The sequence below is a fragment of the Gymnodraco acuticeps genome, unplaced genomic scaffold, assembly GCF_902827175.1.
Source record: "Gymnodraco acuticeps unplaced genomic scaffold, fGymAcu1.1, whole genome shotgun sequence".
Taxonomy (NCBI): Eukaryota; Metazoa; Chordata; class Actinopteri; order Perciformes; family Bathydraconidae; genus Gymnodraco; species Gymnodraco acuticeps.
Genome location: NW_022991031.1, coordinates 4511 through 24982, shown reverse-complemented (window position 1 = coordinate 24982; position 20472 = coordinate 4511). Strand labels below are relative to the sequence as shown.

Genomic DNA, 20472 nt, shown 5'->3' with positions numbered 1-20472 from the left:
GTGCCCCACCACTTTTGTACATATAGAAACGCCACTGTATACAGTCTATGAGCGGCACACAGAGATCTGCCGGGGACGGAGCGTTCAGAAGTATGGAGACACTCTACAAGGCTCGATGTGGACAAAGCTCGTTTGCCATTAGTGTTTTCGCATTAGCGCGTTGACACGAGTAGTAGTCTGTCCAAACAGCCGGCCAAAAGGCGTCATATTCAGTCGGAGAAATGCACAATTTTCGACTTCCTTAACTCGTAGCTCTGTTGCCCCAATTACGAGTAACGTTATCACATCAGTTGTGCAGAGGTGGGAGAAGTACTCAGATCTTGTAGTTAAGTAAAAAAATACCATAGTGTAGGAAGAGTTCCTCAAGTAAAAGTATGATCATCAACATATAGTTAAAGTAGCGACAGTAAAAGTATTCATTCATTGTGCAGACAATTTGTTAGTTTTTCCCTTTAAAAAATAACAAAAAATAAATACAAGAATACCGTTAAAGTACCGGATCGATAAGCAGTATCGATAAGACTAGTAGTGCCGTAGATAACCGTAACGATACCCATCCCTAGATATTACACAAGTAAAGTGTTAAGAGAGTGAAATGTTGCTTTACGAATTTGAACACTTGATGCGGTCACATTGATTCCAATGTCAGAAACCTGTATTTGCCTAACTGAATTGGTTTAAAGAGAGAACACATTTTCACTAAAAGTTGACTAAAATGTAATTTTTCATCGACTAAAAGTAGACTAAAACGTTTTGAGTTTTCTTCGACTAAAACTAGACTAAAACGTTTTGAGTTTTCGTCAACTAAAACTAGACTAAAACTATGAAGGATAGAAATGACTAAAATGTGACTAAAACTAATAACCATTTTCGTCTAAAGACTAAATCAAAAACAGCTGCCAAAATTAACACTGATCTGCCCCAGCTCTCCACTAACATATCAAATAAACTTTACGTCATATTTTCATTAGAATATAAAGTATTTTTCAATACCATTTTTATATTTGCGGAGGGCACAAAACTTTGGATTCATGAAGGCTTGTAATAATCAGGAAAATGTGCAGCCATTAATGAAGAGAACACCGACATGGTGGGTCAAGATTACTATGCTTATTGTTGGGATCATGATTACACAGTCCGTGTTTTTTTCATTAATGACTGCCTTGCTGCACTATCGCTTACTTATCATCATACACCTTTTTCCACTTCTACCCTCAGCAGTTTGATAGCATTCAGATTCCTCAGTGTACTGAGATCAATCAATGCATACATGTGCAGTAACTCTGAACATTTCCCATTATCAAAACCTCATTAGCATCCCTTTTGTGTTTTGTTTTGTTTTGTAAATGTAAACTCTCTAACAGGCAGTAGATTGTTCTATATATGCACAGAGTTGGTGGTACATGGACGGAAGGGAAAAGGCCAGAGGAGGAAGGTGACATGTTTATATAAGACAGAAGCAAAGAAGATACAAACACAAAAGAAAGACCAAGAGTCAGCTCAAGACTGAAAAACAAAACAGAAATCTTCTGAAGGCAAAAAGCTGCAAATGAAGAGAGAAGCAGAGAGTGTGTGTTGTGCCTGGAGGAGTAAACATCTATGGGATGTGTGCTGAGATGGGCTGCTCTCGCTGTGATACCTGCGGCAAGAAGTTGCTTCTCTCTGCCTCTGTCTTTGTCTGCATCTCTCCACCTCAAGTGGCTCGCTGTGCACCTTTCATCCCTTCATCCCTGCTTCACTCCTCCAGGCCAGGTCTTGGGGTGAAGCCTTTGATTACATGTGTGTGTGTGTGTGTGTGTGTGTGTGTGTGTGTGTGTGTGTGTGTGTGTGTGTGTGTGTGTGTGTGTGTGTGTGTGTGTGTGTGTGTGTGTGTGTGTGTGTGTGTGTGCGTGCGTGCGTGCGTGCGTGCGTGCGTGCGTGCGTACGTGTGTGGCTACCCTAAAACTGTTCCAATACAAATATTTCGTATATAAATATTATTTCAATAGATGTAATAAAATGATTGTTACAATACAAATCTGAATAATATCATGTTTTGTTTTTAAATAATTTCATTTTTGAGTGTGTGTGTGTGTGTGACGTGTGAGGTTAAGGACACAAGTTCCCTCACTTTTGTTTGCATACAAGTGATTCAGCTATTGTATTACAATAATTAGCAGTAATGGATATTCGGCGATTTTTAAAACGTCCAATTTCGTCTTGTAAAAGCTTCAACAACAGAAGAGCCACCGACTGAGCATAACCTTACCAACCAGCAGCCGTCAGAATGTGAAGTGGCAGACACGCAAACGAGCAGCTCTGGATTAGCTAAACCATATAACGTTAGCCCCACAGCGGAGAGCTCTGGATTAGCAGGACCAGCTAACATTAACCCCACAGCAGGGAGACCACCAGTGTCGGGGCCGTTAGTGGGTCATGATGATCTTGGGGAAAAACACAGCTGTCCCAAGCAGCCTACTTTATCCGAATTCCCCTCAAAAATGATCGGGAAAACAAAACGATCATTTTCCACGTACTATTACAAGAACTATCCCTGGCTGGAATATTCAGTACGAATGGATGCCGTCTTCTGTTTTTCATGCCGCCACTTCCAGACTGACAGCGGTGTGGAGGATTCCTTTAGAAAGGGCCTGAGAGACTGGAAAAAAACTAAGCAGCAAACTGGAGAAACATGCACACTCCCAGGTCCATCTGAACTGCATGGTTAAATGGGATAACTATAAAGTGACTGCGTCTTCTGGATCTATTGCAGCTAAACTTTGCCGAAGCCACGAAGATTCTGTTGAGAAGAACAGATCTTATTTGTGCAAAATTGTTGATATTGAGAGGCTGCTGTCCAAACTCGGATTGCCTTTTCGTGGGCATCGGGAGGGAAGCGAGTCAGAGTCGTGTGGGAATTTTCTTGAGGTTTGTGGCTTCTTCTCCAAGTATGATTCTGCTTTTAAAAACATGCAGTCCAACTATTTCAATGCTACTATCCCAGATTTCCAGAACGAAGTCATTGACATTATGTGCTAAATTAGTTTGTGCAGAAATTGTAGAGAAAGTGCAGGATACTGGATTTTTTTCTATAATTGCAGATGAGGCCAGGTCTTGCAAAACGGAACAATTATCAGTGTGTTTAAGATATGCAGAGCAGCTTGAAATCAAGGAGCGTTTTTTGTGTTTTATTGATTGCTCAGCATCTCACAACGCGGCTGGGATTGTGGAAGCAATAAACAAAGGACTTGAGATGTGTGGACTGAAACATATCCCAATTGTTGCCCAGAGTTACGATGGTGCCTCCGTCATGTCTGGTCACGTTTCTGGTGTGCAGCAGCGCATCAAAGAGACCCACCCATACGCAGTGTATGTGCACTGCTTGGTGCTTGGTACAAGTGGTCTGTGGAGGCCAGTGGCCTTTATGACCACATGACCAGAATGTCTTTCATTACATGTGTTATTGTATTTGAAGACATACTGCGTGTGATTCATGTTACGCACAAGGCCCTACAGCCCTCCAGCTGCACACTCTCCGAAGCTGCGGCGCTTACCGACAACCTGAAGGCGCACTTCTAATCTCTGAGACAAGCAGATACGTGGAGCAATATGTGGGGATCAGTGAAACAGTTCTGCAGGGACAACAACGTGGCAGTACCTGGGGATGCAGATGTTGAGTGTCAGACTCCGGGTCCCCTTGCTCCCAAAAGAAAACGGGCTACAAAACCCCCGACCTCCCTCGACAGTTTCCTGGTTACAACTACTTTGGGCCAAAGTGAAACTGATGAAAGTGGCGCACAAAGGTCACAGAGTGATACAGCTGGATTTCAAAAGCACCTATATCTCCCTGTACTGGACACCCTCATCAACGAACTAGACAGACGATTCACGGGAGAGTCCATAGACCTGGCACGAGCATGTGCAGCACTGTTTAAATGTGACAAAAATGGAATTGAACCTCTCGTACAACAATACGCACAGCCGCTCAAAATTCACCCTCTCCTTCTTGGAGCAGAGATGGACCTTGTTAAAGCCTCTGCTGTCGCACCTGTTGCACTTGAGCATCTTCGAAAGACTGTTAAAAAGGACAGCTATCCAAATCTATACAAGATGCTCCAGTTGGCACTGACTCTGCCTATCGGATCTGCCACCTCTGAGAGAAGTTTTTCTGCAATGAGGAGAATTCGGAACTGGCTGCGGTCAACGATGGGAGGAACAAGACTTTCCTCACTTGCGGTTCTTCACATTGAGGACGACATAACTGCACAGCTGTCACCTGAGGGGATAGTGCATATATCCTCCTGGGACCCAGCCAAGGGCGCCGGAAGCGGGGGGGCCAGGGGGCCATTGACCCCCCCACTTTACGGCCCTGCCCCACATTTTCACAGCAGCGGATGCCGCGGAACACTGTACACATCCCGTTTCAATAATTCCCCTCTACTCTAAAGTCGCATCTAAAAAGAACGCCATCTGATCTAGCTGTGTATATTTTGTTATTGTTGATTGTTATATTCAATCTCATTAGCTACAGGCATTTTTGAAGCTTGTAAAGGAAAGAACACAGCTCGCCTCTCACTCGCCACTCTGCTCTTCCACAGCGCCGCTTCCCCTCCCTCCGCTGACATTATGAATGTAAGGCATAGTAATCATAGATAACACTGCAGGGTCCGTTACAGTTTGTTTTCATCTGATTTCAAATAAACAAAGTCTTGGTTTTCAGAATATTAAACTTGTTTCGGCAAATTCAGATGATAAATACAGCTTTGAAGCTTTTAACGGCATAATTACAAGCGGAGAACGGAGTAATTTGACGTCACAGCAGGCATAACAAAAGCCGGTGTTTCTCCTGAAAGTTTTCCCCGGGAAACAAACGCAAAAATACACAAACACACACACGTACACACACACACACACACTCGCGAGCTTCCCCCAGACCAGTAATTCAAACGAAAATATCTTCCCTCCGTACTACTTTGATCATTTGCTCCGCTAATAATCAATCAGATCGATCCAGAGAAGAGGAAACTTTAAAGGCCTTTTTCTCAAAATGATGACTCGGTGACAGTCATTATATAATGTGACATATTTTGCTTAATATAGTACAAAAACAATCCTGATATCATTAGAAAGCTAGGAATCTCCTCTTTCCAACAGTGTATACAACTCAAAATGTGTCTTCGGATCAATGCGACTGATTTCGATGGAGCAGGTCACTTTGCATTAGGTAAAATACAGCAGGCAGACATAACAGGAAGAATATGTACATTTTAATCCAATCAAATAGGACATTGTCACACCATTCAAATGTATCCATGTACATTACAACCAATAACAAAGCTTAGATGTGTTTATTTGTTACGTTGTTTACGTTATGTGTTACGTTGTTCAGTGTGTGTCAGCCGTTAACCTAGATAGATAAACTTGCAAACATGTCAGAAGAACCGGCGCATAAGAAAACAAAATACAGTCAAACTAAGCTAAAATTCAACAACTTGAATGTCACATCCCTGACATCCACAACTCCGGAGCCTGGTCCTTCAACCATAGAACCAGCGCAGCCAGATGAACCCCAGCAGCAGCTCTGCGGCCGCAGAGGCTGTCAAAACCGCCGCCGCCGGCATCGTTGAACCGAAACAGGCTGGTTCCGACTGCATGGTGGTTTGTTGTCGGGACATTGTGACGGGCCAATAAAAGCTTATTTGGACAAAGAGAAGGTACTTCAATGCAGAATGGTACAAAAACAGAGAGTGGTTCATTATTTGCAAAACCACTAAACGAGCCTTCTGTGAAATATGCAGATGTGCTGCTGTCAAACGGCTTGTAACTTTCTCCAAATGTGGAGATGACAGCTTTGTAAATACCGAGTTAATAACTGGAACTTTTCACAGAGCTTACTTCAGTCAAACATCAGTCAACATTCAGCTTGTCAAACAAGAGCGTAGCAGGAAAAAAGAAGAGATGGAATGTCATATGTGTGGGCTGGTCTGTATAGTTTAAAGTACAGGAAAGGAGTGAGCAGAGGGTTGAGTTGTCCATGCTTGTTCTGTTTTCTCTGAATATATCTTCCTCCTGAAGACCCTCTCAGACTTTCATTTGCTCGCGCTACTAAAGAGACACGTTACCATGGAAACCAAACAATGGTATAGCTGTATTGAAGTCCGAGTGGAAACAGTAACATTTGGTGCGTTATGTTAGAATGAAACAAATCAGATTTAGTCAGAAATCGGGAGAAATGCGGGAGAAATATGACCCCGGGAGGAAAACGGGAGTCTCCCGCGAAAATCGTGAGGGTTGGCAAGTAGGCTATGTCACATACACACGCACTTTTTGGCCCCCCCCACTTCTGAAATGAATCCGGCGCCACTAGACCCAGCCCATTAAAAATGTCCACTGTAGCTTCTTGATTACTGCCATATACTGTATGTTATATTTAGCCTATAAGAGTAAGAAAATAAAGTACAAAGAAAAGCTAAACTTTAGCTTTTCACCATCACTTTAGTAAAGTGATGGTGCCCGCTGTTATTAGGGCAGCAGCCTGAACACCAGAGACTTCCATTAACCAGAATCTAAAGTACATGTTTCCAACTGAGCCTCCATCAGCCAGCCAGCAGTGCTTCAGCTCTGACACCAACCATAGCTAGGGCTGGCTAATTATCATTTCAGATCATTTGATTCTGATTGTTGTTAGTAGAAATGACTGGAGGGCTAAATACTGGGTGTTTCTCAATGTCGAGTAAAGCTGCTGCAGAGCCACTATTTCAAGCATAATACGTCATCGAGTGCCGCCGAAGCAACCCTGTCTCCTAAAAATTACGTTCCCACAGAACTAAACTGCGTTCTGAATTACGTTTAGCTTGAAACGTATTTACTCCCACGTTACGTTCGTTATGAACGTATCTAAAATACGTTTATTTTCTACATATCTTCTAGAAACATATTTTCTCCCACGTTACGTTCCTTATGAACGTATCTTAAATACGTTTATTTTCTACATATCTTTGCCATTTATTGTCTTGCTTATAATAATGACAATAGTCATTTATAAATATCATTTTAGAGCACACCTTTGAAATCGAGAATCAGGCTCGATATATGGTTAAATTAAAATCAGTAGGCGAGGCTGTAATTTCGCCAGCTGTTACTCTCATGAGCGAGGCAGAAAATAATAGTTTTAACATGACAAAAAGCTGCTGTGTCGTTTACCTCAAACATTAAAACAAATCCAGAGTTACGTGTTTCTGTACTTCCTCTAAGAAGAAAAGACAGTAAAAGAAGAGCTCTGTGGCTTCAGGCTTGATCGCCGTTCAAATGACAGCGTTGGTTTCCCCAAAAGTGGGCGGGGCTGTAAAGTGACGTAGATTTTACTATCATCTATTATTCAAAACCATTCTATTTATTCTAACGTAAATTACATGCCAGTGTTTTATATTTTTATTTATTTGTTTTTATTTTAAATCGTATAAACGTCTGTGAGGAAAATAAATGTGGTTTAGAGCCTCAAAATACTGAAATCTGTATTTTTTAAAAATATTTTCCTTCTAATTTGTTATTCTTTTCTAAATAACACAGTTATTTACTCAACAATAACACACAATTATCCGTGTTTTTATTTATTTGTTTAATTCTATAATCTTGGGCTTTTTAGCCGTAAATAAAGTCACCAGAAACAGACGGGACATTTCGAGATTTAGGATGGCCGAAGACACTACACTACCCATAATCCCCAGCTATCGTTTGGGACTACAGTCCCGTTGACTAACCCCGTGATGTTGGAGTGGCAGTGCGCCAAGGTTACGCCGAGCGTCAAGCTCTTTGAAATGGAACGAAACCACGGCAGACTATTCAAAACTGGACTCGAACGCCCCCCGAGAAATACACATGCTGGCTATTGTGTTTCGCAACATGTTCTCTATGGCACGTATCTACTGGGAATTATAGTTTTAAAAGACGTTTTTCCCAAAATTAGAAGTTGCCAGTATTAAACTGTGTACAGCCCTGGAGGTTTAGGCGATAGGAAACACATTGGTGTGTACACATTTAAAACATGTAATTACTAAATGGGTAAAAATCGCTTATATCCATAATGGGCAGCATTAATATATACCCACACGACAGCTCATTGTTACTTTGTAATTCTACTCCACTACAATTCAGAGGTTAACCTGGTATTTTTACTCCACTACATTTAGTTTAGTTACTTTGCAGATTCTGATTAATGATGTGAAATATAAACAACCCTTAAAGCAGACTTTAGTTACACCTGAGTAAAATTCAGGGAAGGTGATTGTCAAGTGCCAACAATCAGGAGAGATATTTGATAGGTGGTGCTTGAGAAGACGAAACATTTATCTGCAGATCTCTATTAAGTATATTCATTACTCGTTATTCTCTACTAATAGTTAATTAAAAACTGTATAATGGCTATTTTGCACATCCCTTTCAAGATTTCAAGATTTTCTAAGGTTTCTTGATCATACACAACTTGGGTCGCAGGTTCCTCAACAGCGCATTACAAGACATCTATCAATATGTGTGTACCTCCACCATTAAACTGTCATATTCTGCACATTTCTTATTCTATCTACATACATAAGAGTATAATTAATGTGTATAATATCAGTTAAAAGAAGTGCTTCAACATAGTTAACATTGCAGGAAAGCAATATATTAGACGTTAAGTACTTTGTCAGGCTTAATATTCATCGGTATATAGATACCCCCAAAGCTTTTTTCTTGTTTAAAATAAGACCTTAACCTAAAGTATTCTTTAATGTGTTAATAAAGGTTAATTCGTTTTTCTGTTTTGCACATCCTCCTATTAATATCTTTGTACATCCGGCACTAAACTGTTTTATTGTAGAGATCACTTATAGTATCTTCTTGACTTCTTATATTCTATATTTCTATCATTGACCTTCTACTTTCCCCCTATGAAAGTATGTACTCTTAATATTGTTTTCATCAAATAACATTATTCAACAAAAATAATTCAATAACGTGCTTTAACCACTAGGCGGTGCACACAAGGTACACACAGCATACTAATAATAACTTTGTATTATTAGTGTAGAACACTTATGTATGTATAACATCTGAAGATGTGTAGTTTTATTCATGTTTTTACATAATTTACAGGATATTGCTATATTATTTCACATGTTTTACTTCTACACATTAATATCTGATTTGTAAAACATCACAGACAGAAAGGTATATCCGTCATTTAATGGTACGCTATTGAAATTCTGAATCCATAGATGTGTCTCCCATCACCCAAATCCCCTGACTATTCTCTCAACTCAGTATTTACATTCTTATATTCAAAGAAAATCAGTAATATCTTTAAAAACTACAAGTCCTTTTCTATCAGCTGTGCACCGTTATGGTGTAAATATAACCTATTATCTACCAATTGGATCAAATATAAAAGTCAGCCGAATTACTATTGATACTGCAAGGAGACGTATTTTGTGAAAAGAAATTGAAGATGTTGTTTAATTGTTGATATATTTATGATCCACATCAAGTATTCAGTTTTGGCGGCAGTTCCTCATGTTTGTCTAGAAGTCTTCTCATCAGGGCTCTATAAATAAAGAACTACGGCAGATGTATAATATTTAATGCAGCCGAACCGTGTATTACAATGCCGTTATGTGATGACTTCCAAAGAGAAAACACTCTGAATTAGGTATTATTTTATTTTTCGTTTTCGGATATCACAACTTATTAACACCATATGCCAGCGTTTATTGCGGCTAAAACATCCAATCAACGAGCTTCAAGTTGAGGATCTTGGGTAATCAGTTCGGTGGGTTTGTGGTGTGTATCGCTCGAAATGTCCCGCCTGTTTCCGGTGACTTTATTTACGGCTAAAAAGCCCAAGATTATAGAATTAAACGAATAAATAAAAACAAGGATAATTGTGTGTTATGGTTGAGTAAATAACAGTGTGTTATTTAGAAAATAATAACAAATTAGAAGGAAAAGATTTTAAAAAATACAGATTTCAGTATTTTGAGGCTCTAAACCCCATTTATTTTCCTCACAGACGGGAAAAAAGTCCGACATTATACGATTTAAAATAAAAACAAATAAATAAAAAGATAAAACACTGGCATGTAATTTACGTTAGAATAAATAGAATGGTTTTGAATAATAGATGATAGTAAAACGTCACTTTACAGCCCCGCCCACTTTTGGGGAAACCAACGCTGTCATTTGAACGGCGATCAAGCCTGAAGCCACAGAGCTCTTCTTTTACTGTCCTTTCTTCTTAGAGGAAGTACAGAAACAAGTAACTCTGGATTTGTTTTAATCTTTGAGGTGCAATAAACGACACAGCAGCTTTTTGTCATGTTAAAACTATTATTTTCTGCCTCGCTCATGAGAGTAACAGCTGCCGAAATTACAGCCTCGCCTACTGATTTTAATTTAACCATATATCGAGCCCGATTCTCGATTTCAAATGTGTGCTCTAAAATGATATTTATAAATGACTATTATCATTATTATAAGCAAGGCAATAAATGGCAAAGATATGTAGAAAATAAACGTATTTAAGATACGTTCATAACGAACGTAACGTGGGAGAAAATACGTTTCTAGAAGATATGTAGAAAATAAACGTATTTAAGATACGTTCATAACGAACGTAACGTGGGAGAAGATATGTTTCTAGAAGATATGTAGAAAATAAACGTATTTGAGATACGTTCATAACAAACGTAACGTGGGAGAAAATACGTTTCTAGCTAAACGTAATTGAGAATGCAGTTTAGTTCTGTGGGAACGTAATTTTTAGGAGACAGGGTTGGCCGAAGGACTGTTCCAATGTCCAGTATACTTGGAATTCTACCAAGCCCGGTGTACTTCGTTTGGAGAAATTTCGAGGCTGCACATGTGTAGACTCCGCGGTTTTAATATCGCCACAATGCTTTGCGCACGGACCAATTTCCCCAAATCTGTGGCGGAAAATGTAAGGCGGGGCCTCTCATATGACGCACACCTCCACACTTGCTCGCCTGTTTCACTCCTCGTTTTCCGAATGCCAGGAAGTATTCTTGCCTCGCTTCTGAAGCAAGTGACTCGGAAGACATGTGCTACCAAGCAAGCATACTCGACATTGAGAAACACCCACTGTCTGTTTCTTTTGTGAGCATGCAATTAAAGGTATGAGTTTCAGTAATAGACATTTAAAAAAAGAGTGAACATTCATGATAGCTGCTCTGGAGTATTATTCATAAAGACTAACCAATTTAAAAAAGGATATCACGCCCAATTGTTTATTAGCAGGGAGAAGCTAATTGTGCTAAAGCCGGCTAGCATAGTGACATCTGGAGAAGGACACAGAGGATGCTGGGTAAACCGAAGCAATGAAGGAGGAGAGCTGGGTCCAGATGAATGGAGGAAAGGAGATTTAAGCCATATCTAACCCCTCCCATCATTGGCAACGTAAGATCAGTGGCTAATTAAATGGAAGAGTTAATCACGTTAGCTAGGACTTAGATGGAATATCTGGAGTGTAGTTCAATGTGCTTTATGGAAAAATGGCTGCACCAGGATATAACTGAAGACAACATTTCCATCCATGGCTTCCGGACTGTTTGGGTCATCAAGGATTGCACCAAGATGATGGTGGTGCAAATTTCACGAAACCTGATTGATTGATTCCAAACCTGCCATTACTTTGCAGCAGGGACTAGCTGTAGCTGGGTGAGTATGTTGATGTGGAATCACTTCCATCTTGCATGAGAGGACTCTGCTATTAATTGTACAGGATTAGGCTAAAAACAGCAATAAGGGAGCTCTGCCCACTCAGCGTAGGGTGTTATCATAACTATCTCAATGACTGACTCACTTTCTCACACTTCCCGCCAATACCAATGAGCCTTGGTGGGAAACAAGACTGCTGACTCACAGCCTCTTCTTCTTCCTCTTCAGAAAAATCCAAATCTGCAGACTCGCCTGTTGGAGTTTTGCTGGCTTGTCAATGAGTGGATTTTCCTTTCAACTTAATATCTCTGTTCCCACTGAAGTACTCTTCCATTGAACGAAAAAAAAGTTTGCTGAAGCAACACATGTATTTTTTTTACAATGCAGAAACCCTTCTGAATCTGACCAAACAGATGAGTGTTTTTCTCTTCTTCACCTCTCTAGACATGAGATTTGACGGCTGAACTTTGTGCCCTGTCCATCTATTATTTACTTAGGTTGACATTCATTTCCATTGTTTTATCCCCTAAAGTAAAAACAGTAATACAATATGATAATAAACCTACTGAACATTTACTTACAGTATCTATTGTATTGAAAAGAGTTTGTCCCATAAAGATTCACACAGGAGCTCCTACTGTGTATGTAAGGAAAAAGATAATGTGCAGCGAGATCCTGATCACCCTGTTGGTGTTAGGTTTTTATTAACGACCACCTCCCACATTATCCTGCTTATCAAACGGCTACATACAAAACAAACCTACGCCTTCACTTTCAAATATTGCATTTTTTTCCCTTTTTTTTTCTTATTGCTTCCATTTTTTTTCACTCAACTGGAACTGCAGCGACAGCAACCTGACTTAAAATGTCCGCAGCACTGATGGAGGTTTTCTGTAACTGTCTAAGTCTGTTCATATTTTCTTTTCCATTAACCAGTCTTTAAACACTGCCTATACTGTGTTCCTGTTAGGGTTTACTTCCTGTCTGTCTTCTTCTGTTGATTTCTCTGACGTCCAGCGCTCTGTCTTTTAAGCTCTTTCCTTTCCTAGAGCTCTTTTCCTTTTTTTACTAGGGACAGTTTTAACATCATGAATCCAAAGTTCTGTGTTCTCCACAAAAAGAAAAAGTATATTAAAAAAAGTATTCCATTGTGTTTTCTGAATGGGAAAACTAATGTTTGTTGTCCCCAGCTGACGTTAAATTGATTGGACTTATTTCTGCAGATTGATTTGACTGCACTTGAAATATAACAACCTCTTGAATGGTTCAATTGACCAATCAGAATTTAGTATTCAACTAAGCCATGTAAAATGGTAATAGATGTAAGAAAAACCAAATGTGGTGTATCTTTATATAAAAGAGAGAAGTGGACAGCATGGCAGATTTAGCAGCAGTGGCTATAAAACCTTGTAGATGGAGTACAATTGTTTGTTTTAAGTAAACACTGGAATGCTACGAACAACTGAATTAAAATAATTCCTCTCGCAAAGAATAATGATTTTAATAAAACCTTAGCCTCTGCTTGTGCTGGACATGCTGCTGCGGTGGATGATGGATGATTGTGGGAACAACTAAAGTGTATTTTGTAGAATTCTGATGAGACTGTATCATTAGACTCTTCCACACTTGCACCACATTTCAAAGGCTGCAAAAAGCTATTCCTTCCCTCAGGGTCTTCCTGGCTCAGTGCTGATAACCCCCCACCACACACACACACACACACACACACACACACACACACACACACACACACACACACACACACACACACACACACACAAAATATGTCAAACATATAGAGAATGTTTTATGTCTTCATCGGCAACGATGCACTGTGAAAACATTTAGAGCCATTATGTTATATATATTTCACATTTATCAATATGTCCTTCTGTTACAATTTTTTGGGGGGATATTGCATCAAGAATGTGTTGCAATGAAAATTCTATGATGATTAATGATTATTTTCAGCAGCAGCAATGTAGTATTGAAGTATTGTTATCAGGTTAATGGGTTAATTCATCCAAATGAGAAAAACATTATCGCAGTGGTGGAAGGTAACTTAGAGCATTTACTCAAGTACTGTACTTTAAAGTCCAAAGTCAACTTTATTGTCAATCTTTTTTGACAATAAATGTCAACAAAGATTTACAATACTCAAGTAAAGTACAAAAATGAATATAGTATTTGTACTTTACTTGAGTACTTTAACATTATTAAACCTTGTATTTTTAGTCCATTATATTTTCTTGTACTTTTACACCAATACAATCAATCTATCAATCAATGTTTATTTATATAGCCCAATATCACAAATGTTACATTTGTCTCAGTGGACTTCACAGTTTGTACAGAATATCAAAAATACACTTATTTTACATATGTAGTTACTTTGCAGATTCAGACTATTGATACAAATGTAAATCAACTTATCAATTATTATATATTTGTATAGGTTAAGGCGAGACACCCCAGGTGAATAGGGTAATTTTTTTTAACTTAAAGGTATCAGCTAGAAATGTCTCCAGTTAATTACTTACAATAAGGCAATTGTTTTTCGTATTACAAGTTTTCTGAAATAGCATGTTTAAATATGCAAATATCCATTATCTCATTAAATATGCACATATTTTAACACATTTCAGGAATCGAAATCTGAACTTTGGATAAAGCCAGGTTCAAAATTCTTGTTTCATTTTGTAGTCATATTAGTATCTAAGGCTTTTACAGAAGGGATATTGGATATCTCTTTTTATCACTCCATAAATCAGAAAATACTCTCAACAGCCCTAAAATATCAATTTTCGCCATGTTTTTAGGTATACAATGTTGTATAATTCAGGCTATGAATTATGTATGAACAAACCCTTCTGTAAAAGCCTTCATAATATTGATAGGAATATAACTGGAAGGGTTGGTGTATCTACGTGCTACTGAAGTTGACATTTTTGAATTCAGAGTAGGAGAAAAAACTCATTTTGAGAAAACGACCTTTAAAGATTGCAGTGAGGCGCTAGCTAAACCCTCCTGTTCTTTGGATGATAGCTTGCGCATCGACGCACTCCGTGAAGGTATTTCATGTTCGGGATCATTTGTTTTTTATAACCTTGCTTCGTGCAAGTGACAATTGCTGTCGTCTTCTCTGTGAACGTTTTTTTCGCCGTTCTTTTGCCATTTTGAGATTTCAATTTCTAGCGGAAAGCTAACCAGGAAGTGTTTTAGCACACCACGTGACGCATCTGAACGAATCACGTTGTCAGAAATTGACACCAGCCAATGATATTTCGTTTCTTGGTTTAAGACCCCTTTGTGCTTTCACGATTGGTTGCTGATACAAAGGAAATGACCATATTTGGATCTGATGAGATTGTGTAAACCCCCCTTTTACCAGGTGCAAGTGATGAATACATTAATCCATCAATAATTATAATACAATAATACAATATCAGTTGTCTAAAATTGCTATTTTGCATAACGAGCAAATTATTTTAGAACATAAAGTATATTTCAATACCACCTAAGTGCAATTAGTCCTAGAATGCAGGACTTTTACTTGTAGCTGAGTATTTTACACTGTAGTATTTTCTTTTACTTAAAGGGGACCTATCATGCAAAATGCACTTTTGTACGTCTTGTATACATGAATATGTGTCCCCGGTGTGTCAGAGAACTCACCAAGTATCAGAAAACACAACCCTCTCTCTTTTCCTCCATACCCAAATCTCTAAAAACGGGGCTGCAACGGATCTGATACAGACTGATACAGATTTGAAAATAGTCTGACGTCAGTGACGAGGAGCTCCGCCTATATGGGCAACTCTCCACCTATCAGGGGAATGAGAGGTTGCCGTGGCATGGTAACAGCATGGTAACATGACACTCGTGCCACGCCCCACTCCTTTGCAGGGGGGTGTGGTCAGCTGCAGCTCATTTGCCACAGAATCAGCCCTTGCAAAAACAGAGCTGGAAAAGAGCAAATAGAGTGAAATGAGGCATGGCTAAAATGCATCATCTGTTTGGTATTTTGAAAAATAAACTTCGCAGACATGTTTTATATAGGTATGGCCCTACAATATATTATTCAAATATAGCATGATAGGTCCACTTTAAGGGTACTTCTTCCACCTCTGGGTGTAGATGTATCTCCTTTTTTCTTGCAAATGTTGTGTTATTTCAAATCACTCTCTGTTGGCTTTCGTTTCTCCATCTGATCACCAGTAATGGAAGACAACTGTGGCTTTAAAAGTATTTCTGCTGCAAAATACCTTGGAGACATTAGACATACATACAATTGAGAGTACATACAATTAGCATCAACGTTCCTTGGCAATAGCTTGCCATACCAAATCAAGGTCGTCTTTTGAGCTTCACAGGGGTTCTTTTAAAATATTATTTATTTCAAGATGAAGAAAAACTATTCATGCTTAACATTAGGCCTCGGTGGTATATGAATAAGAGATGCTGATCCGTCTTCTGGATAGATCCGACTGTATAACATGGCTGAAGCCAATGGAAAAAAATACAAAGCGAATCTTGATGTGGGATTGTTTTCGCAAACATTCTTGTCGAAACAAATATGGTCAGACGAAGATTACAAGACGCAACATACCAGATACTCTAATCATCCACTGACAGCTCATAACTCATACAGATAACATACATTATCTATCAGTCTTTTGTTTCTATATATTACAGGAAATAGACAATGAGATCATATAAATATGAATGAGACTCTGCCATGCTGTTAATACTGAGATATCCAGTCCTTTACTGAAATATCTTAGGGAGTATTAGACCATTTTGGGAAATGAAACCATGTGATTATTTAATCGTGTTGGCATCACTGTAATAAAGCTCTGTGATTAATCAGGTATTTCAAAACACAGAGTGTCCTATATGGTTATTTAATTCATCAAACAGGTTATGTAGCCATATATAGTATTGGACTAACACCAAATGTTATTCTCTGTGTGCTCATTGGGCGGCCCTGTCAGGTATCTGAGGCGAGAAATCCCTATTATGGAGTGTTGACTCCGGAAGGGCAAAGGGTGTTGGCGGCTAAATCGCAATTTGTTATCACATACATTTGTGTTGTTATTAGGGATGCACGATATTGGTTTTTTGAAACCGATACCGATAACTTCCTGCTTCTCAAGACCGATACCAATACCGATAACCAATAATAATATAATATATATTAAATGTAACTGTAGTTTTTGCACACCTGGTGGTAAAAAAAAAAATAGTAGTGAGCAAATGACATGAGCATTATTACTATGAACAAAACAAAGCCAAGAACAGTTTTGACTCTCGTCAAGCGCCATCATTTCTATGATGAAGTTAGAGATCGTTTTAGCCCTGGGGTCGTCTCTGGCAAACTTCTTGCCTTTTTCAAAAGCCTCGTCGATAGGTAAAAGCCCCGTTGCCTTTGCAGCTGGCTTTGGATTCGCCGCTAGTTTAGCAGCGCAGGCGTCTTCGTACGCTTTTAACACACCATCGTAGCGATGGCGATGTTTCAGGTGACTAATCAGGTTGGAAGTATTATAGCTCGTTGCCTTTTTCCCTCCTCGTGGAACTTCTGCATTTGTTAATACAAATAGCAAGCGAACTATCTAACTCTGAAACTTTGAAATAGTCCCATACTACCGGCGACATGTTTGTTTACTGTCCTGGCTTCACAGCCGCACACCATTTACGTCACAGCCAGGCATGAGTTAGGGAGCGCTGGATTTGTGAAGAACTCCCCTCTTCCTAAACCACTAATACCACAGTACTGGCAAAACGGGAGGAGCCGAGTGAAAAACAAGCGCCCCTCATCCCAATCCACCCACACCGCAGTATTATTTTCTTTTTTTTTACCCAAAAAATATATTGTATATTATCGGGGCTATTAATACTGTTATCGGGATTATCGGGATGACGTCATAATTCCTAATATCGGACCAATAATTATCGTGCACCACTAGTTGTTATCAATAAATTAAACAATGGTTAAGCTATACAACCTATGACGTGTCTGCAGAATGCTTTAGCAACTTAACGGACAGCAAATGGCAGCAGTGCAAGCTTAAAAACGAGCATAGCACACCAACAAGCTAACAGTACTAGCTTGCGCTCCGCCAACAGCTTGTCATGACCACCACAGAACATCTCACTCAGCAAATCATATCTCAATCAAACATTGTGCTTCAGGAGCTAACAAAGACGAAATCTTGCAGTATGTGTTTTGAAACTCAGCTCTTCTTTACTTTCCTTCCTCGTGTGGACCTTCAGTGTTTCACCTCTTCTCTTTCTACCTGTCAGTATACTTTCTGCTGCCTTCACCTCTCTGTCTTTTTTTAGCTGACTTTCTGTCCTATTGTTCTTTTATCCTAACTGTCCTCCTCTTCTTGACTCTCAATTTAACAACATCTTCTCTCTCAATCTTTTCCACATTACAAAAGCTACTTTCCCTGTGTTTCCTCTGCTCTCCACTCTTTCCCTCCACCCCTCCCTCCTTCTGATCCTCTCCAGCAGAGTTCAGTCAGATGTGATCTGTCAGTCTGCAGGGTTGCAGCACCTCCACGCTTTCACCTAACACGAGGTGACGAAGCCTGCGGACATTTCACCACAGCGCATATTTTCATAGCAGAGAATGCTTTCTGGTATACTGATGTGTCCCAGATCGCTGCCTCTGCTATCATATCTCCACCATACTACACCTTCATGATGATACCATATAAAGAGCGTTTCTGCTCTTGGCTGTTTCTAACTTTTATTGAAAAACCCTGAAGCAATGGAGGTAAGATTCAGAGACCAAGGCTTACAAACAATAGGAATTCATGCTGTAATTGGACCTTATTACACAGCTTAGTTGAATACTTGATTCTGATTTGTCATTTTGCACATTCCAGAGGTCTATTATTTTAGCTAGCAGACCAGAAAAATATTAAGAGAACTCACCACATGCTCATATTCTGGTAATAATACTTGGTCATGTTTAGGTTCATTTGTAAAATGATGTGCTAACACAAGGAGAAAAGGGCGGCTATTGCTCAGTGGGTTAATATGCTGATCTATCAAAGGGTCAGTGGTTTGATCCCCTGAAGTCAACATGGCGAAGTGTCCTTGTGCAAGATACCTTAACCCAGATTGCTCAAGTAGGCATGTCTATGGTTTTGAAACCATGACCTAGAAATGACCTGTTAGTCACAAAGTATCCAATTCCTGTTTTATTGTTTATTTTAAATGGGAACATCATTTACTAAATGAACACCAAATGTCACCATTGAAGACTTGAAACTACAGATTGAGACCATCTCAAAAAGTTTGTTTTAATAGTTTACAATTTGCTTTGGAAGTGCCGTAAGCCTTTTTTAGATTATGCAAACACAGCGATTATTAGAGAGGCTCCTGATAAGGTCAAACGGCGTTAGGCTTTCTTTTATCGCTTTTATCGTGAGTTTAACTTTCCATTTGTAAAAGAAAGATAACTATGTGTTTTTCATGAGTACATCTGCATATGAGGACTATATTAATAGGGTAGATGATATTTGATCACACTTTGTAGCAGTGATAATCAGCAGTAACTCATTATCCTCGCAGTCACAGACCTCATGAGAAAATGGGTGAAGAGTGATTAACCGGCATAAATTAATATTTTTTAAACTTGCAAATCAGGAAGAAAGAACAAACATCCCTGATGAGTGTCTTTCTCACTAATAAGGGCAATTTTATTTGATGCCATGTGAGACAATGATAACATTCAGTCCTTGTTAGTAATATTCAAAAAAGCTCTTACTTTGCCGATGTACTGGTAGTCGCTGCCTGTGTACTCCTCCTGCAGGAAAAACTGGTTCCACATCCAGCCTCGTCTCACTCTCTTGAGCAGCTTCTCTCCTCTGATGCTGGCTTCAGTCCCCTCTCCATCTGCTGTCTCTGTCCTCCGTCCATGCAGACACAAAGCGTCCAGGGACAGGCCGAGACAGAGCCATACAACGGCCAGCGAGCTAGTCCTCATTGCTCTGGAGGATGTGTAGGATGTGACAGGTCACAAATGTTTTATCTTCCCAGCTGTATCACTGTGAATTAGGAGATGGCTCCTTCAGTCATAGTCCTCCAGTCTGTCCTGGCGTGTGTAGAAGCTGTAAAAGAAGAAACAGACATGAGTACATGGCTGTGCTAAACCTCTGAGGAGCACTTTTAATAAGATTGCCTTGTGAGGCCTGTTTTTGGATTGCTTTGCACCTAAACTACTTGTCTTATGGATTTGGAAATGTATCTAAATCAAGAAGTGGTAAACAGATAGAACACCAGAAACATTGCTCATGTCAACGGAGCATCAAGCCTTTGATTTGAGAATAAACATGAAATGCAGCCTTGGATGAATCCGCAAACAACAGGTGGTTTTGTAATAAGTAGCTAATTCACATTCTGCCGAAATATGACTCACCCAAAACAAAAACAGTTACAGCTACTGGATACAGGTCACAAATCTTCTGCATTTTTGTATACAATTACTATACTAAAAATGCCTATTACACAACTTCTTTGAATCAAATAACAACGTCAGCTGTGGACAACAAACATTAGTTTGTTTCCGTGGAATACTTTTTTAATATTAATATGTATATTTGTGGAGAACACAACACTTTGGATTCATGATGGCTAATTTGTCGCAGTAAAGAAAATAAAAACAGTGCAAGAGAGTGAGACTGAGCGCTAGAAGTTCGAGAAATCAACAAAAGAAGACAGAAAGGAAGTAAACACTGAAGGGAACAGCAGAAGAAGACAGACAGGAAG

General features: G+C 39.3%; 1 protein-coding gene across 1 annotated transcript in view; it reads right to left on the bottom strand.

Annotated features, from left to right (window-relative positions):
* The window catches only part of LOC117559695 (cadherin-6-like), a gene marked incomplete at its 5' end in the record, with an annotated part of 82701 nt that extends 62888 nt beyond the window's left edge, over nucleotides 1–19813 (bottom strand). The window contains 1 exon segment of the mRNA XM_034236371.1: nucleotides 19472–19813. Coding sequence (XP_034092262.1) covers nucleotides 19472–19690 — 219 coding nt within the window.
* Nucleotides 19814–20472: the final 659 nt, after the last annotated feature.